Source organism: Leuresthes tenuis, unplaced genomic scaffold (assembly GCF_036924035.1).
Source record: "Leuresthes tenuis unplaced genomic scaffold, fLeuTen1.0.hap1 SCAF_5, whole genome shotgun sequence".
Classification (NCBI taxonomy): Eukaryota; Metazoa; Chordata; class Actinopteri; order Atheriniformes; family Atherinopsidae; genus Leuresthes; species Leuresthes tenuis.
In genome coordinates, this window is record NW_027325359.1 from 29,297,892 (window position 1) to 29,310,721 (window position 12,830).

General features: G+C 38.7%; 1 protein-coding gene across 1 annotated transcript in view; it reads right to left on the reverse strand.

Moving 5' to 3' along the window:
• Positions 1–431: 431 nt before the first annotated feature.
• Positions 432–12,830, reverse strand: part of wt1a (WT1 transcription factor a) — a 28,661-nt gene continuing 16,262 nt past the window's right edge. The window contains exons 4-8 of the mRNA XM_072385289.1: positions 6,641–6,740; positions 3,791–3,935; positions 1,555–1,644; positions 1,089–1,181; positions 432–900 (exon numbers count right to left, since the gene is read on the reverse strand). Of these exons, the coding sequence (XP_072241390.1) occupies positions 779–900; positions 1,089–1,181; positions 1,555–1,644; positions 3,791–3,935; positions 6,641–6,740 (550 nt within the window). The 3' untranslated portion in view covers positions 432–778. The remainder of the gene's footprint in view (positions 901–1,088; positions 1,182–1,554; positions 1,645–3,790; positions 3,936–6,640; positions 6,741–12,830) is intronic.

Genomic DNA, 12,830 nt, shown 5'->3' on the forward strand with positions numbered 1-12,830 from the left:
AATGGTTTCGAAAAAATATGAACTTATCTTCGTAAAGCAGTTCAGTTTAGCTGCCAGAATAAGATGTTGACAATTTACATTTCTGCAAAACACCTCACTGTGTGACGACCATTTACAGATGATTTCCAAAGCCTAACCTTGTAGAATTTGGTGCCTAAACTGAACCCAAGTCAGAGGTAACTGAAACTTACTTACAATTTCTACTTTGAAGGGCATAAGTGCAGTCACAGTGAGAAGAATGATCATGCCTGGTTTGCTACAAGTTAAGTACAAGTGTACAACTTGAGTACAAGTTAAGTTCGAAGTACTGCACACGACAAAGAAACACGACAACTTGTGCACGGACAAATGCTGAAATCACTGTTTTCAATGTGTGACAGCCCAATATGGTTGAATATGCATGTTGGTAAAATGTGCACACACAGACAAGGGTCTCAAAGAGGAAGATCCAACAACTTATTCCGGTCTCTACAGCTCGATGCTCAATGAGCAGCTGGTGCATTAAAGGACTGATGCCAAATGAGATAATTTCCATATCTCAGAGGTTCATACTTGTTCATACATGTGTTTTGCAGAAACAGAACTGCAGCTTTACAGTCTAGTGACCGAAATATGCTGACAGCTCAAAATCTGATCGACCTATCAGGGCTCCACTGAACTCTACGGCGGCAGTTTTTTTTTTTTTTTTAGGGGGAATAAACCAGAGATGGTAAAAGCATACACAGATGTAACCAACGTATTTACGTTTAAAACTGTGACCTGGGCTGAAAAAATAAACTCAGATGGAGAGCTGTAGCTTGGTGAGGTTCCTCTGGTGCATGTTGTGGTGTCGCACCAACTCGTCGCTCCGGGCAAACTTCTTCTGACAGTTCGGCCACCGACAGTTAAACGGCTTCTCGCCTGAGAAAGGAGGGTGGAGGAGTACAGCAAGGAAAGACAGGAGGAGGACAGTTAGCACAGGAGGGATGTGGAGATAACGGTTAAAGAAATATTAGATCATTATGCTGATATTCTTAATATCTGTAGTCTAAAACATTTATAAACATCAAATGGATGAAGAAGAAATGGAAAAATAAAAGTTTACGCACTTGTTTTACCTGTATGAGTCCGTGTGTGTGTCTTAAGGTGGTCAGACCGAGAGAACTTTCTCTGACACGTCTCGCATTCGAACGGTTTAACTCCTAAACACATGTACAGTAAGCATGCGCACACGTTCAACACAGACGGGCCAAGTTCACACAAAACACATACAGAAAACACACACATTCAAAATCACGCACACACAAACATACACAGAGGGAGATAGAAAAAAACAGTAGAGCAGAGGCTTGCAGGGAAGCCATTCCAAAGATTGGCCAGCATTTAGGAACTTTATCTGACGGAGTTCAGTTCAGAGCAAAAATGTAAAACAAAATGCAAAATGGGCACTTTATTGTCCATGAGATAGCTGTCATGCAAACAGCAAAAGAAGAGCAGCAGAAAAGAGAGCAAAGGCTGGGAAAATAAAATAAAATATACTACAGACAGAGTCAGACTGAGTAAAGTCGATCAAACCTGTGTGCCTCCTCTGATGTCTTTTCAGTTGGTCAGAGCGGGAAAATCTGCGGCCGCAGTCTGTGAACTCACACTGGTAGGGTTTCTCCCCTGAACAAAGATATGAGAAGTTTATCTAAACTTTTAAGCTTTTTAATTCACATTGGAAGATATCGCTGATAACCCAAACATGGGAAAATCAGGTGCACAGACCCTTTTAAGTCCTTAAAACCTTCACAGTCGTGTGATTTAATGTCCTGGTGCACAAATTTTGATTTATTTTTCCCGCATGTGAACATGAAAGTACAGGTGACAAATCCCACATTTTGAGGTTGAAAAGGTCTCTCAAGACAAATTACTGTTTTGTTTGTGTCGCAATCCAGTATTTTCAATATTTCTATGGTTAAAACGTCATTTTTGTCGTCCCTTTCGGTGTTTTCTGCGCTTGGTTCTGTTAAACTAATTAAAAACTAGCAAGTCAAGGATAGGAAAAAGTCTTAAAAACACACTCTCATAACTTGCTACATAAAAAAAACTTTGCAAGTCCTTATTTTTTTCCATATGCATTCATCTGTCATCCAACAAAAAACTGTTGCACACAGAAAGCCATCCAATAAGCATGATTTTGTGGTTCTTTGGGACCATCAAACCGGGCATCAAAAGCAAGGCGAGTAACTGAAGAAAGAGCTGGGGAGTTATCCTGATCGTTCCCAATTGCATTACAGGATGTCAGCTGTCAAGTCTGGCCCTCTGCTTGCAATACTGGAACCACAAATCATGAAGAAGACCACCAGTTTCCACTATCCAATTCACCTTGTCTTCTTTCCACTGTATGTCAAAAAGAGCTTGATGCTGGAAAAAAATCAGTTTGTCATTGGATCAGAGCAGTAAAACTACCCCTAAGAAAACAAACAAAAACCCCAACCAGTTCCATAAACTTCAATGATGGATGTGAGCTTTAGAGTTAGTGTGTAAATACCGTATTACTGTCATTTTATGAACCCACTGTGTTTCGAATGCCCACCAAGTTGTCACTTTTGAATGTGAAGGGCTTTCCACCGGTAACATGGCAGCCACGCATGATGATTGCCATGGCAATGAGATAAAAATCACTCGAGAGCCGCGTATATCCATATAACGGGAGAGAACGGGGCATTGACAATATAGCCTCTAAATAACTTCCCCTTTAATTACCAAAGTGGTACAACACAGAACGACACAAAAAATTGGCTCAAGTCACTCCTTCTGCTCAGTTGCTTGTGAGCCTGATGAAAATAATTTCACATCTAAGTAGATAAAAGATCCCAAAGACATATAAACGTGTGAGATGGCAACGTCCGAATCCCCAAGTCGAAGCTTCAATGCAGCAGTTTAAAAACCAGTGCGTGACAATGACTGCATCCACTTCTTACAGCCTGTGTCCTCCAAACGAATTACAAAGCACGACAAACACACCACAATCCACGGACAGACTGGTGAAATTCATGGCAAGGACATCAACATACACAAAAGTCAGCACACAGCATTCAATATAAGCACTGAACACAGCTGCAAATGAAGGAAAATATAATAAATTACTTTAAATAACTCTGGGTCCAGATGTATAATCAGATGAGCTCCTTAAGGTCTGAACATTTTAATTGATTTTAGAAGCAGAATACAAACATAACTACTAATTTGGGCCCTAAATGTGTATCGAAATGTAAAGTTTCCATGATTTTCAGTGTGGTGTGGATTTGTAATATAGCCACATTTATATAGTCTTTTAATGATGTGACAATATGAGCAAAGATACTAAATATTAAATGAGAGAGATTACTACTCTCAGTCCATAAAAATTTATAACAACATAATTGATATAAAAAATGCAACTATGATAACCACACGTGCAATAATAATACTGATAGAATATATTCTGTGTTTATCTGTAAATCTACACGGCAACATGGTCTAAAGAATTTAGGTTTAACTGAAGGGAAAATATGGAGGGAGTGCTCATCAATCACTGTGAAGAGTTTTAGTGGTTTTCTCTGCATCAGATCTGAGAGAAAATGCATTTATTTATTTCACAAAACAGGAAATATTTCCAGGTACCAGCAGAAGAGAAGCTTAGGGTGATGGAAATAACAGAAAATCTTGCTGCTGACACAAAGTGTGCCTTTTGCAAATGCGAACATTTCCATCATTCATGGAAATGTCCGCACAGTAGAAATAGATTCAATTTTACTGCCTGTTTTCCAGTCTCAGTTGTTCTCACCTGTGTGTTTGCGGCTGTGCATCTGCAGGTGAGACAGCTTGAAGTAGCGCTTGTTGCATCCCGGATAGGCGCACATGTACGGGCGCTTTTCGCTGCTCTCTGACCGCACTATGGCTGGAGCGATGCTGGGCACCCGCCGAACATCCTGCACACAAACGCACAGCAAGCAGTTTAATTTGAAGCTAAACCACTCGAGGAAAAATCAACGAAAACTCTCCAAGGACACCAATAACTGAACAGTCAGTTAAATCTGTCGTGTGTAAATACATGAATGTGATGTGTCTGACTTGTGGGGATCATTACAATAAAATAGTCATATATTCATGAGTTGGGAATTAGCAGTAAAATGACCCCAGACTGACTGCAGCCCAGAGGGAGCTGTTAGTCACGCTCTTTAGACAGACCCTCTTCCAGAGCACCACGCTGCTTTGCTCATTGCAGATGTCACTGGAGCATATAGAAAATAACGTGTGTTTACAGAGACAATTTGTACTTTACTTAATTTGTAGACTAAGTGTAAACATCACCTGCTGTGTTACTTTAACACACAACATGGTTCTCCTTTGTGTTTTCTTTCTCAAATGTCTCCACCTCTCCATCCATCTCCTCCTGCTTACAACCATCTGCTCTTAATTTCCTCAGTGTTTAGCATTATGACCAAAGAGAATTAGAGGTCAACCCTGTTGTAGTTTGCACCGTTAGCAGTTACAACTATGCTGATATAAACTGGTAGAATCCCCCACAATGACAACTGCACAAGTTTAAAGTCTAAATTAAAGTGATCTGATTATGAGTCGCCATGTTCACAGCATGTATGCTAAAACTTACAGGCTGAATTGAAACATATCTTTTATGATGACTCGTTATACAGTTAATTATCAAAAACATGAATCATTAGACACATTCTTTTTTTTTTTACCTAAAAGTAGATCAAATAGACACTTTAACCCATTAAGACTGAAAGCAACATGTTTGTTTCTCCTTTGTGATCATTTTATATGTTTATTACATTCAAATGTCGACAAAAATCGTGCAAAAGTAACAAATTGACCTTAAAAGTGAAAGGTTTGACCAAACTTCAGACTTAATTATTTCAGCTATTGGCCTCCTAAAACCTGAGGGTATGTTTATGAACCATGTTAAAGTGTTAGAAAGCTTTCCAAAGCAAAACGTGTTGTAATTCAAATACACAGACACATTATTATATAGAATTTATGGTTTTAAAACGGATAAAACATACATGGGATCGTTTGTGAAAAAAACTCTGTAAAACTGGAACTTCTTTGTGATGTGCAGCTTCAAAATAAATTTAAGAAAGTAGAAAGTAACATGAATAATGTTGGTTTTAGATGACTGGTGTTAAGATGCTGTTAGGTTAACTTATGGTCACTTCACACACCATGAAGATCACGTCCAACTGCCAGCAAGGACGTTCTATGCATGCATAATAAATCTAAAGTGCAGAGGAGCAAGTAGTCTATTTGCAGTATTCAACTAGGGACACTGGAAGGCCGCATTGCTTATGATTGCTCGCTCACCATAGAAGATTGTGGATATTAGTTACAGATAAATGTATTTAATTTTAGTTTTGTTTGGCCTGTTGGTTGTGACAGAAGATTGGAAGTTGCAGTGGAAAAAAATAAGGACAAACTGCACAAAAAGGGTGAAATAATAGAATTTCAAGCTACGCTGAACAGCCAATCAGAATGATCTCTTTCTCTGACAGAATTTATGTTGATTCAACTACGTGAATCAGCTGAAAACAACTTCCCTCCTGACATGTGCTCACTGGCTTTGTATATAAGAGCCTAAAGAGAGGCGGGGGGGGGCTACAATTGAAAAGTTAAGTTTGTGATGACAGCTCCACTGACGGTGACAAAGAGCCGCAGTTTTACGGAAGGTTTTGCTACTTCATTTGATTTCATACCAATAAAATTATGTAATTTCATGATAGAAAAGTAATAAAATTAAATGTGATTCCTAATCACATGATTTAGTCTCAACACGTTTTCTACGAAGGTTAGAAGCAGTATTAATGAGGAATGAAATTCCTCAGCTGCCAACTGAATTATCTTTGGCAGTGACAGGGAATTAGCGTAATCCCTATAATAAATAGAGCAAAGCAACACTTTGCTTCACCCAATCTGTTAACTCACATTTTAACAGCTCTTAAATTATACTTTAAGAGGCATAAGAATGAGGTATTGTTTATTCTTTTGTCCGGAGCCAGACCTTAAAGAAAGAAAGGGAACAGGGTGACTAATGAAACAGACCCCTGAAAGAAAGATCTCTGCTGCAGCGTAAGAGCAGGCCTGGAGAATCTCCTGTTCCCTGTCCTCTAGAGCCGCTGACAGACAATAATTAAAATCTAATGATTTATTAACATGCTGATCCTCGTATGGAAAGTGTATCATTATGGAATGTGTGTGTTTCTCCACCGCTAATGGATTTATGGGGAAAAAAAAAGAATCCCCTTGACCTTAAAAGCTGGGTATGTGCATGAAATGTTTGTCTGTGTGCACGTAAAGGTACTCGTGTGTACGAGTTTGTAAATCTGTGCTCTGCTACATATCAGCATTTCCTCCTCACATAGCCTGTTCATTGCATTAGGCTCTCATCTCTGAGTCAACCCATTAAAAAACAATGTTCTTCTCTCTGTCTCAGGCGTGTGTTTTTCTTCCTGTTTGCTGCAAAGTTTTCAGTCCAGCCAGCCCCATGTGTGATTCTAAACATGTACATAAAGGAAGGTGTAGAGTAATTGTGTGCAGACAGAAGATCTGTGTGACCGGACGACGACCCGTTGATGATAAATAAAACCGTGCACGTGTGCAGCAGTAGTGCGAGTCCCACCTGAATGCCCCTGAAGACTCCATGTGTGTGGATGCGGTACTGTGTGCTGCAGCTGTACACCATCGGGGTGCTGGGGTCACTGTCGTAGCCGGCTGCATGGCTGCCAACACAGAAAGAGAAATCAGAGTTATTCACTGCTAAATCATTGGTTAGTGTGAAGAAAAGCTGACTGAAAATGGTTGTAAGAGTAGAAAACTATTTAAACCATAAAAAGCAAATGGAAGATTTTCTCTGCTATTGAACTAAAGGCATCCAAATGGACTTCTAAAGTAAAGCATGAAGCACTGTTTTCATTGAGCGTATCGTAAGCAGGTACAATCATCTCAGGGAGGCAACATTATTCAGACATGTCCACCTTGTAACATACAAACCCATAATGCAAATTACAGACCAGAGTTCACTGTAGAGATGTAACTCGTATTGATGTATGGGGATGATTATTTTTTTCCTCCTTTTTGTCAGACGATTGTAAATCTAGTTTTTCCGTGGTGCCTCTGCTTATGTGGATGGTTGGGAAAAATATTTATGCGTACAAGTTGCACTTTGACCTTCGGCTACAATATAACCAGTAAACAAAATTAGCAGGCTGCCGTACGGGAGGAGAAAGTGATCCAGTTAGAGGTGATATTGGAGATCAAATTCGTGCATTCGTAAAGCTATTTGGAGGTTACAGGCAGATCTCAATGAGAAACTGACAGATTTCCTGGAGTATTAATCCTGATGTCCACTGAAAACAAAATCTGTGTTTGAGATGTGAATCTGGTCTCCTGATTTGAAAAACAAAAAAAAAAACAAGATATAAGTGCCTTAAACCTGCATTCTTCAGCGACACGTGGTTGTGAAAAGAAGTCAGATTGAACATAAGTTTGAAGGAAATAGGCTCCACTCTTTTTATCTGTTTCCTCTTAGTGAGTTTATCAACAATGTATTATTTTCATTTAGCAAATTATGGCTCCATTTACTGTAAAACTGACCGTAAATTGCATTTTCAGCTACCTTTTTATTGACATGTCACCACTTTATGCATGTGCATTGTTTGTTATTTTCGGCCAGATCAACAGCACAACTTTCCACGATGAACATTATCTGTTAAATGTCCTTAAATGTTTTAACATGGTCATTAAAACTAACATGTGTCTTAAGGGTTCTGTGTCAAATAGATAGTTTCAGTGATCATGTTAGCATGAAAGCATTAGCATGTAGTATCGACTATCACAAAAGCACTAGATCATAGCTGCACCTCATCTCCACACTGTTTTCAAATTAATTAATTCAATTCAATTTAGTTCAATTTATATGGTGCAAATCACAACAAATGTCATCTCAGGGCATTTCAAAGATGCATTCAGTCCAAGGAATGTAAGGAAGGATTGAAACCTGAGAAAGAAGCTAATTTCATCACTTTTTGCGATTTATTAATTTGATTAATAATACACATGGAACATCACGATAGAAGATCTAGAAATGCAAACCTCTGCCAACAATGAATAACTACAATCTGGATCTAAAATACGGATTGGCCTCAAAAGGTCATCATTCTTGTTAGAATGCCAGAGCGGCCATGGAGGCAATAAGGAGAATTACAAGATAGATGATCCAGATACATTTATTTTTCTTACCAATAATTTCCATCCACCAACACCTACATCAACACAGACATTTTCAGACAGCCCACTTATATATGTGGCCCACATAATGAGCTGGACTATACCATTTAACCCGGTAAAAGCAGAGACACACACATACCTATATCTACAGAAATATTTACATAACTCATCACTAGAAAATATATATAATCTTAACAACCATTAACACACCCAGAGTAAACCTAAGGAACACACACATATATTTTACACTAGTTAAAAACATATTCACACACATGAAACTCCCCTCTACCTATTTCCCACTTGTCCACTCCGTCCCGGATCTAACAAGGTGCGCGTGCCCCCGGGGAATTCTTATGCCCGAAGACCACGGGAGACAAAACGACAAGCAGAGGTAAATTTATCCTGTCCGCAGTCACTACAACTAACACGCGTAGCGTTAGTCTTTATTCCCTTCTGCCGCTATCGGTTTATCAGTACACGTTGTCTCAGTCACAGGTGAACGACGACGTAGTTGCGTCAGCCCCGTGCCCTCCACGTGATGTGATTATTTCCGGCCTGTAATGTACCTCACTCAATCAATCAATAAATGCATTTGCACCCGAACCCGCGTGTTGCGTCTGCGCAATTGTTGTTCAAGAGTCTTTTAAGTAAAATCCTGCAATATCCTTTTCAGGATGATGGGAGATAAACGAGGAGACTGGTCTGCCAAGTGTGTAGTTATGTGGAATATTTCGCTATAAAACCGTGAATTAACCGTATGTTTTTCAGCTCTATATATGTCGCAGTTAAAGCCAGTGTTAGCTGAATGTAAATATAAACTTTACTCTTACGAAATAACAGTATTTATTATGAGTTTATCCAATGATTGTGTTTGAAATGTTGAAACTGTAAAAATATGAGCAATATCAAACAGCATAAAATCCAATAATATTTAAACACAAGTCTAAACAATTAAACTTTAAATCTATTTAGTATCACATTTCTGTATTGTATGATTATCATATAATTGCTTAAGTTGTCTTTTTGTAACTTGGTGCCAAAGAAACACTTTCAGCCAAACATTTCACTCCGACTTAAATTGCAGAACAAAACCTGCTCTGTGTAATGCAGCTGCCTGCGTTGCCCCTCATATCTTCTTATGATAACAACAGAGAAACAGAAAGCTCTTGTCTATGAAATGTGTTATATTTCAGTCTGTCTAACTAATCGAGGAGGACGGGAGGAGGATTTTGCATCCTGTGCTGCAGCAGTGGGAATGTACAGTTTACAGCCAAGCACTCATAAGGTGCTCTTTGTCTGCCTCAGTTTTCCCACAGACACAGGGACATACACTGATTTAACGGCGTTAAAATGATTTTGAACCATTCATTGGTATTTTTTTGTATTTAAGAAAACACCATTACTGACTCCTTATGAGTCTGTAAAATAAATGTCACATATCTGCTTAGAATCACCTTTTAAGGCACTTTATATAATTTGATACCCCATGTGTTGCATCAGTATGTGCATAATAATCTCAGCTATTACACTGAAACCACACAAAATAAAGATATGACCAAGAAGTCAGTGCATGCCAACTTTGCAAACTGATAATAGGCTTGCTGAATGTCAAAACTCATCACATACAGGACGTCTTTTACTAAAAAAAAAAAAAAAAAAAATTATTTTTTTTTTTTAAATGATGAAAATTGATGTAAAAACTATTTCTGTGTTTAAAACGTGTGACACCCTCACTGGGTTAAACATGCATTCGTCAGACAACCTCTGTAGAGATGTGGTTCGGCATTAAGACAAAAACACAGCTAATGTAAGTGATACTAAAGGAAACTAAATGTACATCGAAAAGAATATTTGTACATTTAAAGTTTGTTTGTGAATGTCCACAAAGGCCCTCGTGCATCTCTGTAAAAGTCCCAAAACTGCTCTGATTCTACACACTCCAAACGTGTCAACTGCACACGTGTGTCACAGATTGTCGGCATAGCGACGAGGTGAGAGGACCCGAATGCAGATTGCAAATGAAAACTTGATTTATTCAGAAACTATAACATAAAATGCAGCAAAGCTGGAAGTCCAGATAACAAAGCAGATCAAACAAAAACCGAGGAACAAACAGACCTGTTCGAATAATAACGTGAAGAATAATAACTTGAGTAGAATATGAACATTAATGTGACAGTGACAACCATGACCTGACAAGATCGGTAAGGATCTGACAAAAGCTATGAACAAACAGGGACACTAAACACTGTGGGGAGAGTGATTACTGAGAAGGTGCAGCTGAGGATAATGAGCACAGGTGAAGGGAGGGCAGCTGACGACTGGCAGGAGGGAACTGAGGAAATGGCAAGACTAAACAGAGACTAACCAGAAAAAAATACATTTATTTATTCATTTATTCTTATAATTATCTCTCTCTCTCTCCTCTCTCTCTATATATATATATATATATATATATATATATATAAAAATGAAAAAAAAAAAAAAAACTTTTTTGGTGTATCATCGGAACAAAGCTTAGCACTGCGGTAAAGTCCAGTATTTTGCTGCAAAGATATTAGATATTGTCAGGGCTTTTATACACCAAAATGACATCAGGCAGAACCCCCTGCCATGTCTGGGGGAAGAACGAATAAAATATAAAATTGCACTGCAGCTGCCGACTATGATGTGATAACTTTGCAGTGAGAATGGAGCAGGAGTCTGTGCATAATTTAATGAGATAAAAGCCAGACACAAAACAATGTTCGTGTTAAGTCGGGTTCTTATTAGCTCAGTGTTCAGTATCAGGCAAGTTTTTATTGTATTTAGACTCAAAACAACCCAGATTTCAGTTTAAACGCATCATATTGATTGTTTTCTACATATCAGCTTTTATTAACCCTGTAATGTCCTGCTCTACTGTTTGGTAGAGCAAATATTTCAGTAACTACACTGTACCTTATCCAGAATTAGATCAAGTTAACGTGCCTTAGCTAACTCTTCCACTCAATTTAGATATGTGATGCTTAAGGAAATTATGTTATGCCACAACTTTTACAATTATCACGTTATAAATCTTACCAAAAAGTGTCAGTCATTTGTAAAAATGGTGTAAATTACTGCACCAATGAATATCATTTTCCTTGCATTAGTGTAGCATTAGCATTAGCATGCTACACTAATGTCATGATGCTAAACAACCAATCAGAAGGTCATATCTGTGTAAATGACAAACCTGGCACCAATTCAACACTTTAAATCGGACCTGACAAAGCCGACAGTGCGTTACAAAGCGAAAACAGAGCGAAAACAACCAATTGTTCGCAAGGGGTTTGACTCTAAAACTTCTCTGAAATATTCACGAGCTTGTTGTGTTTTTCTGTCTTCAATAAGAGAAACAAAACGATGCCCAACTTCACGAAGACCATCACTGAGCACAGGTGACGCTTCTCGTTGTTAAAGCTTCCCGAGGATACATTTTTCCAGCCCAGACTTCAATTACTGCTGTTTTGTGAAAACTGTTGATGAATCTGACATAAACCAAGTCCCCCCCCCCACCCCCACCCCCTTTTTTTTGTGTCTTTAGTTGCGTAAGTGTTTGAATAAGCTGCAGAATACATAAGAAGGTAAGAGACTCAGGACTTTATAAACATACAAGCCCACTGTCTTTTCAGTTGGTTTAGTTTTGATTAGTGGTCGGCAGTAAAGCTACTAACCTGAGGTCAGGAAAAGATTAAGCTTTGGTTTCATACACCCTTTTTCACAACTCTAACTCTGCATATTGAAAAATAACACCAAAGGGTTCTGACTGCGCACGCCTGAAGAGTTTGGGAGGGTTGTGTTGACAGCCCCAACCAAAACCTTCCTGCAGCATCAATGGAGTTGGTGCACCGTGTTCAAACTCATGCTGAACAGCGTGCACAGACATAAATCAGCAACCACTCGAGGGCTTTCTCAAACAACTTGTTCCACATTTAACGGTTCGTTTAGAATTTCTTATGCTTATGTTCTTGTTAAACGTTAGATGAGAGGAGTAAAATCACTCTCATTCATGTGTATTCAATGCACGACTGCAGGCAGCAGCTAGCTAGTTTAGCTTATTGTAAAAACTGGAAACAGAGATGAACAGCTACCCTGGCTCTATCCAAAGGCAACACAATCTTCCAGTAAAATCAAAGCTTATTATCCACTCCTCTTTTTTCCTTTACATTGAAAATAAAGACTCAGTACGGTAATTAATAAATTAACCAAATATTATTGTTACTTAAAGAATGGCTATAACAGCAAGAGCCCGCTTTTCCCATACAGAGTCTGTGGAAAAGGAGCAGCAATGAAAGGGGTGAATTCATTACTCTTGTATTGCAAAGCACAGAAAAACATTCTTCGTATGCTCGTAATTCATAACTTCGGTCCAGTAACTGTAGGAAAATCTAGACGAGATGAATTATTGAGTCATTTCATCGCATTACCACTTCAGCAGGAAGTCAGCCAAGGTCTCCTCTTGGCTGGTAAAGAACTCTTGTGTCCAACATATCATCATGGATCAGAGTACGACAACAATGTCCCAAACAGCATATTTAGAGTTTGCTCTACCTGAATTG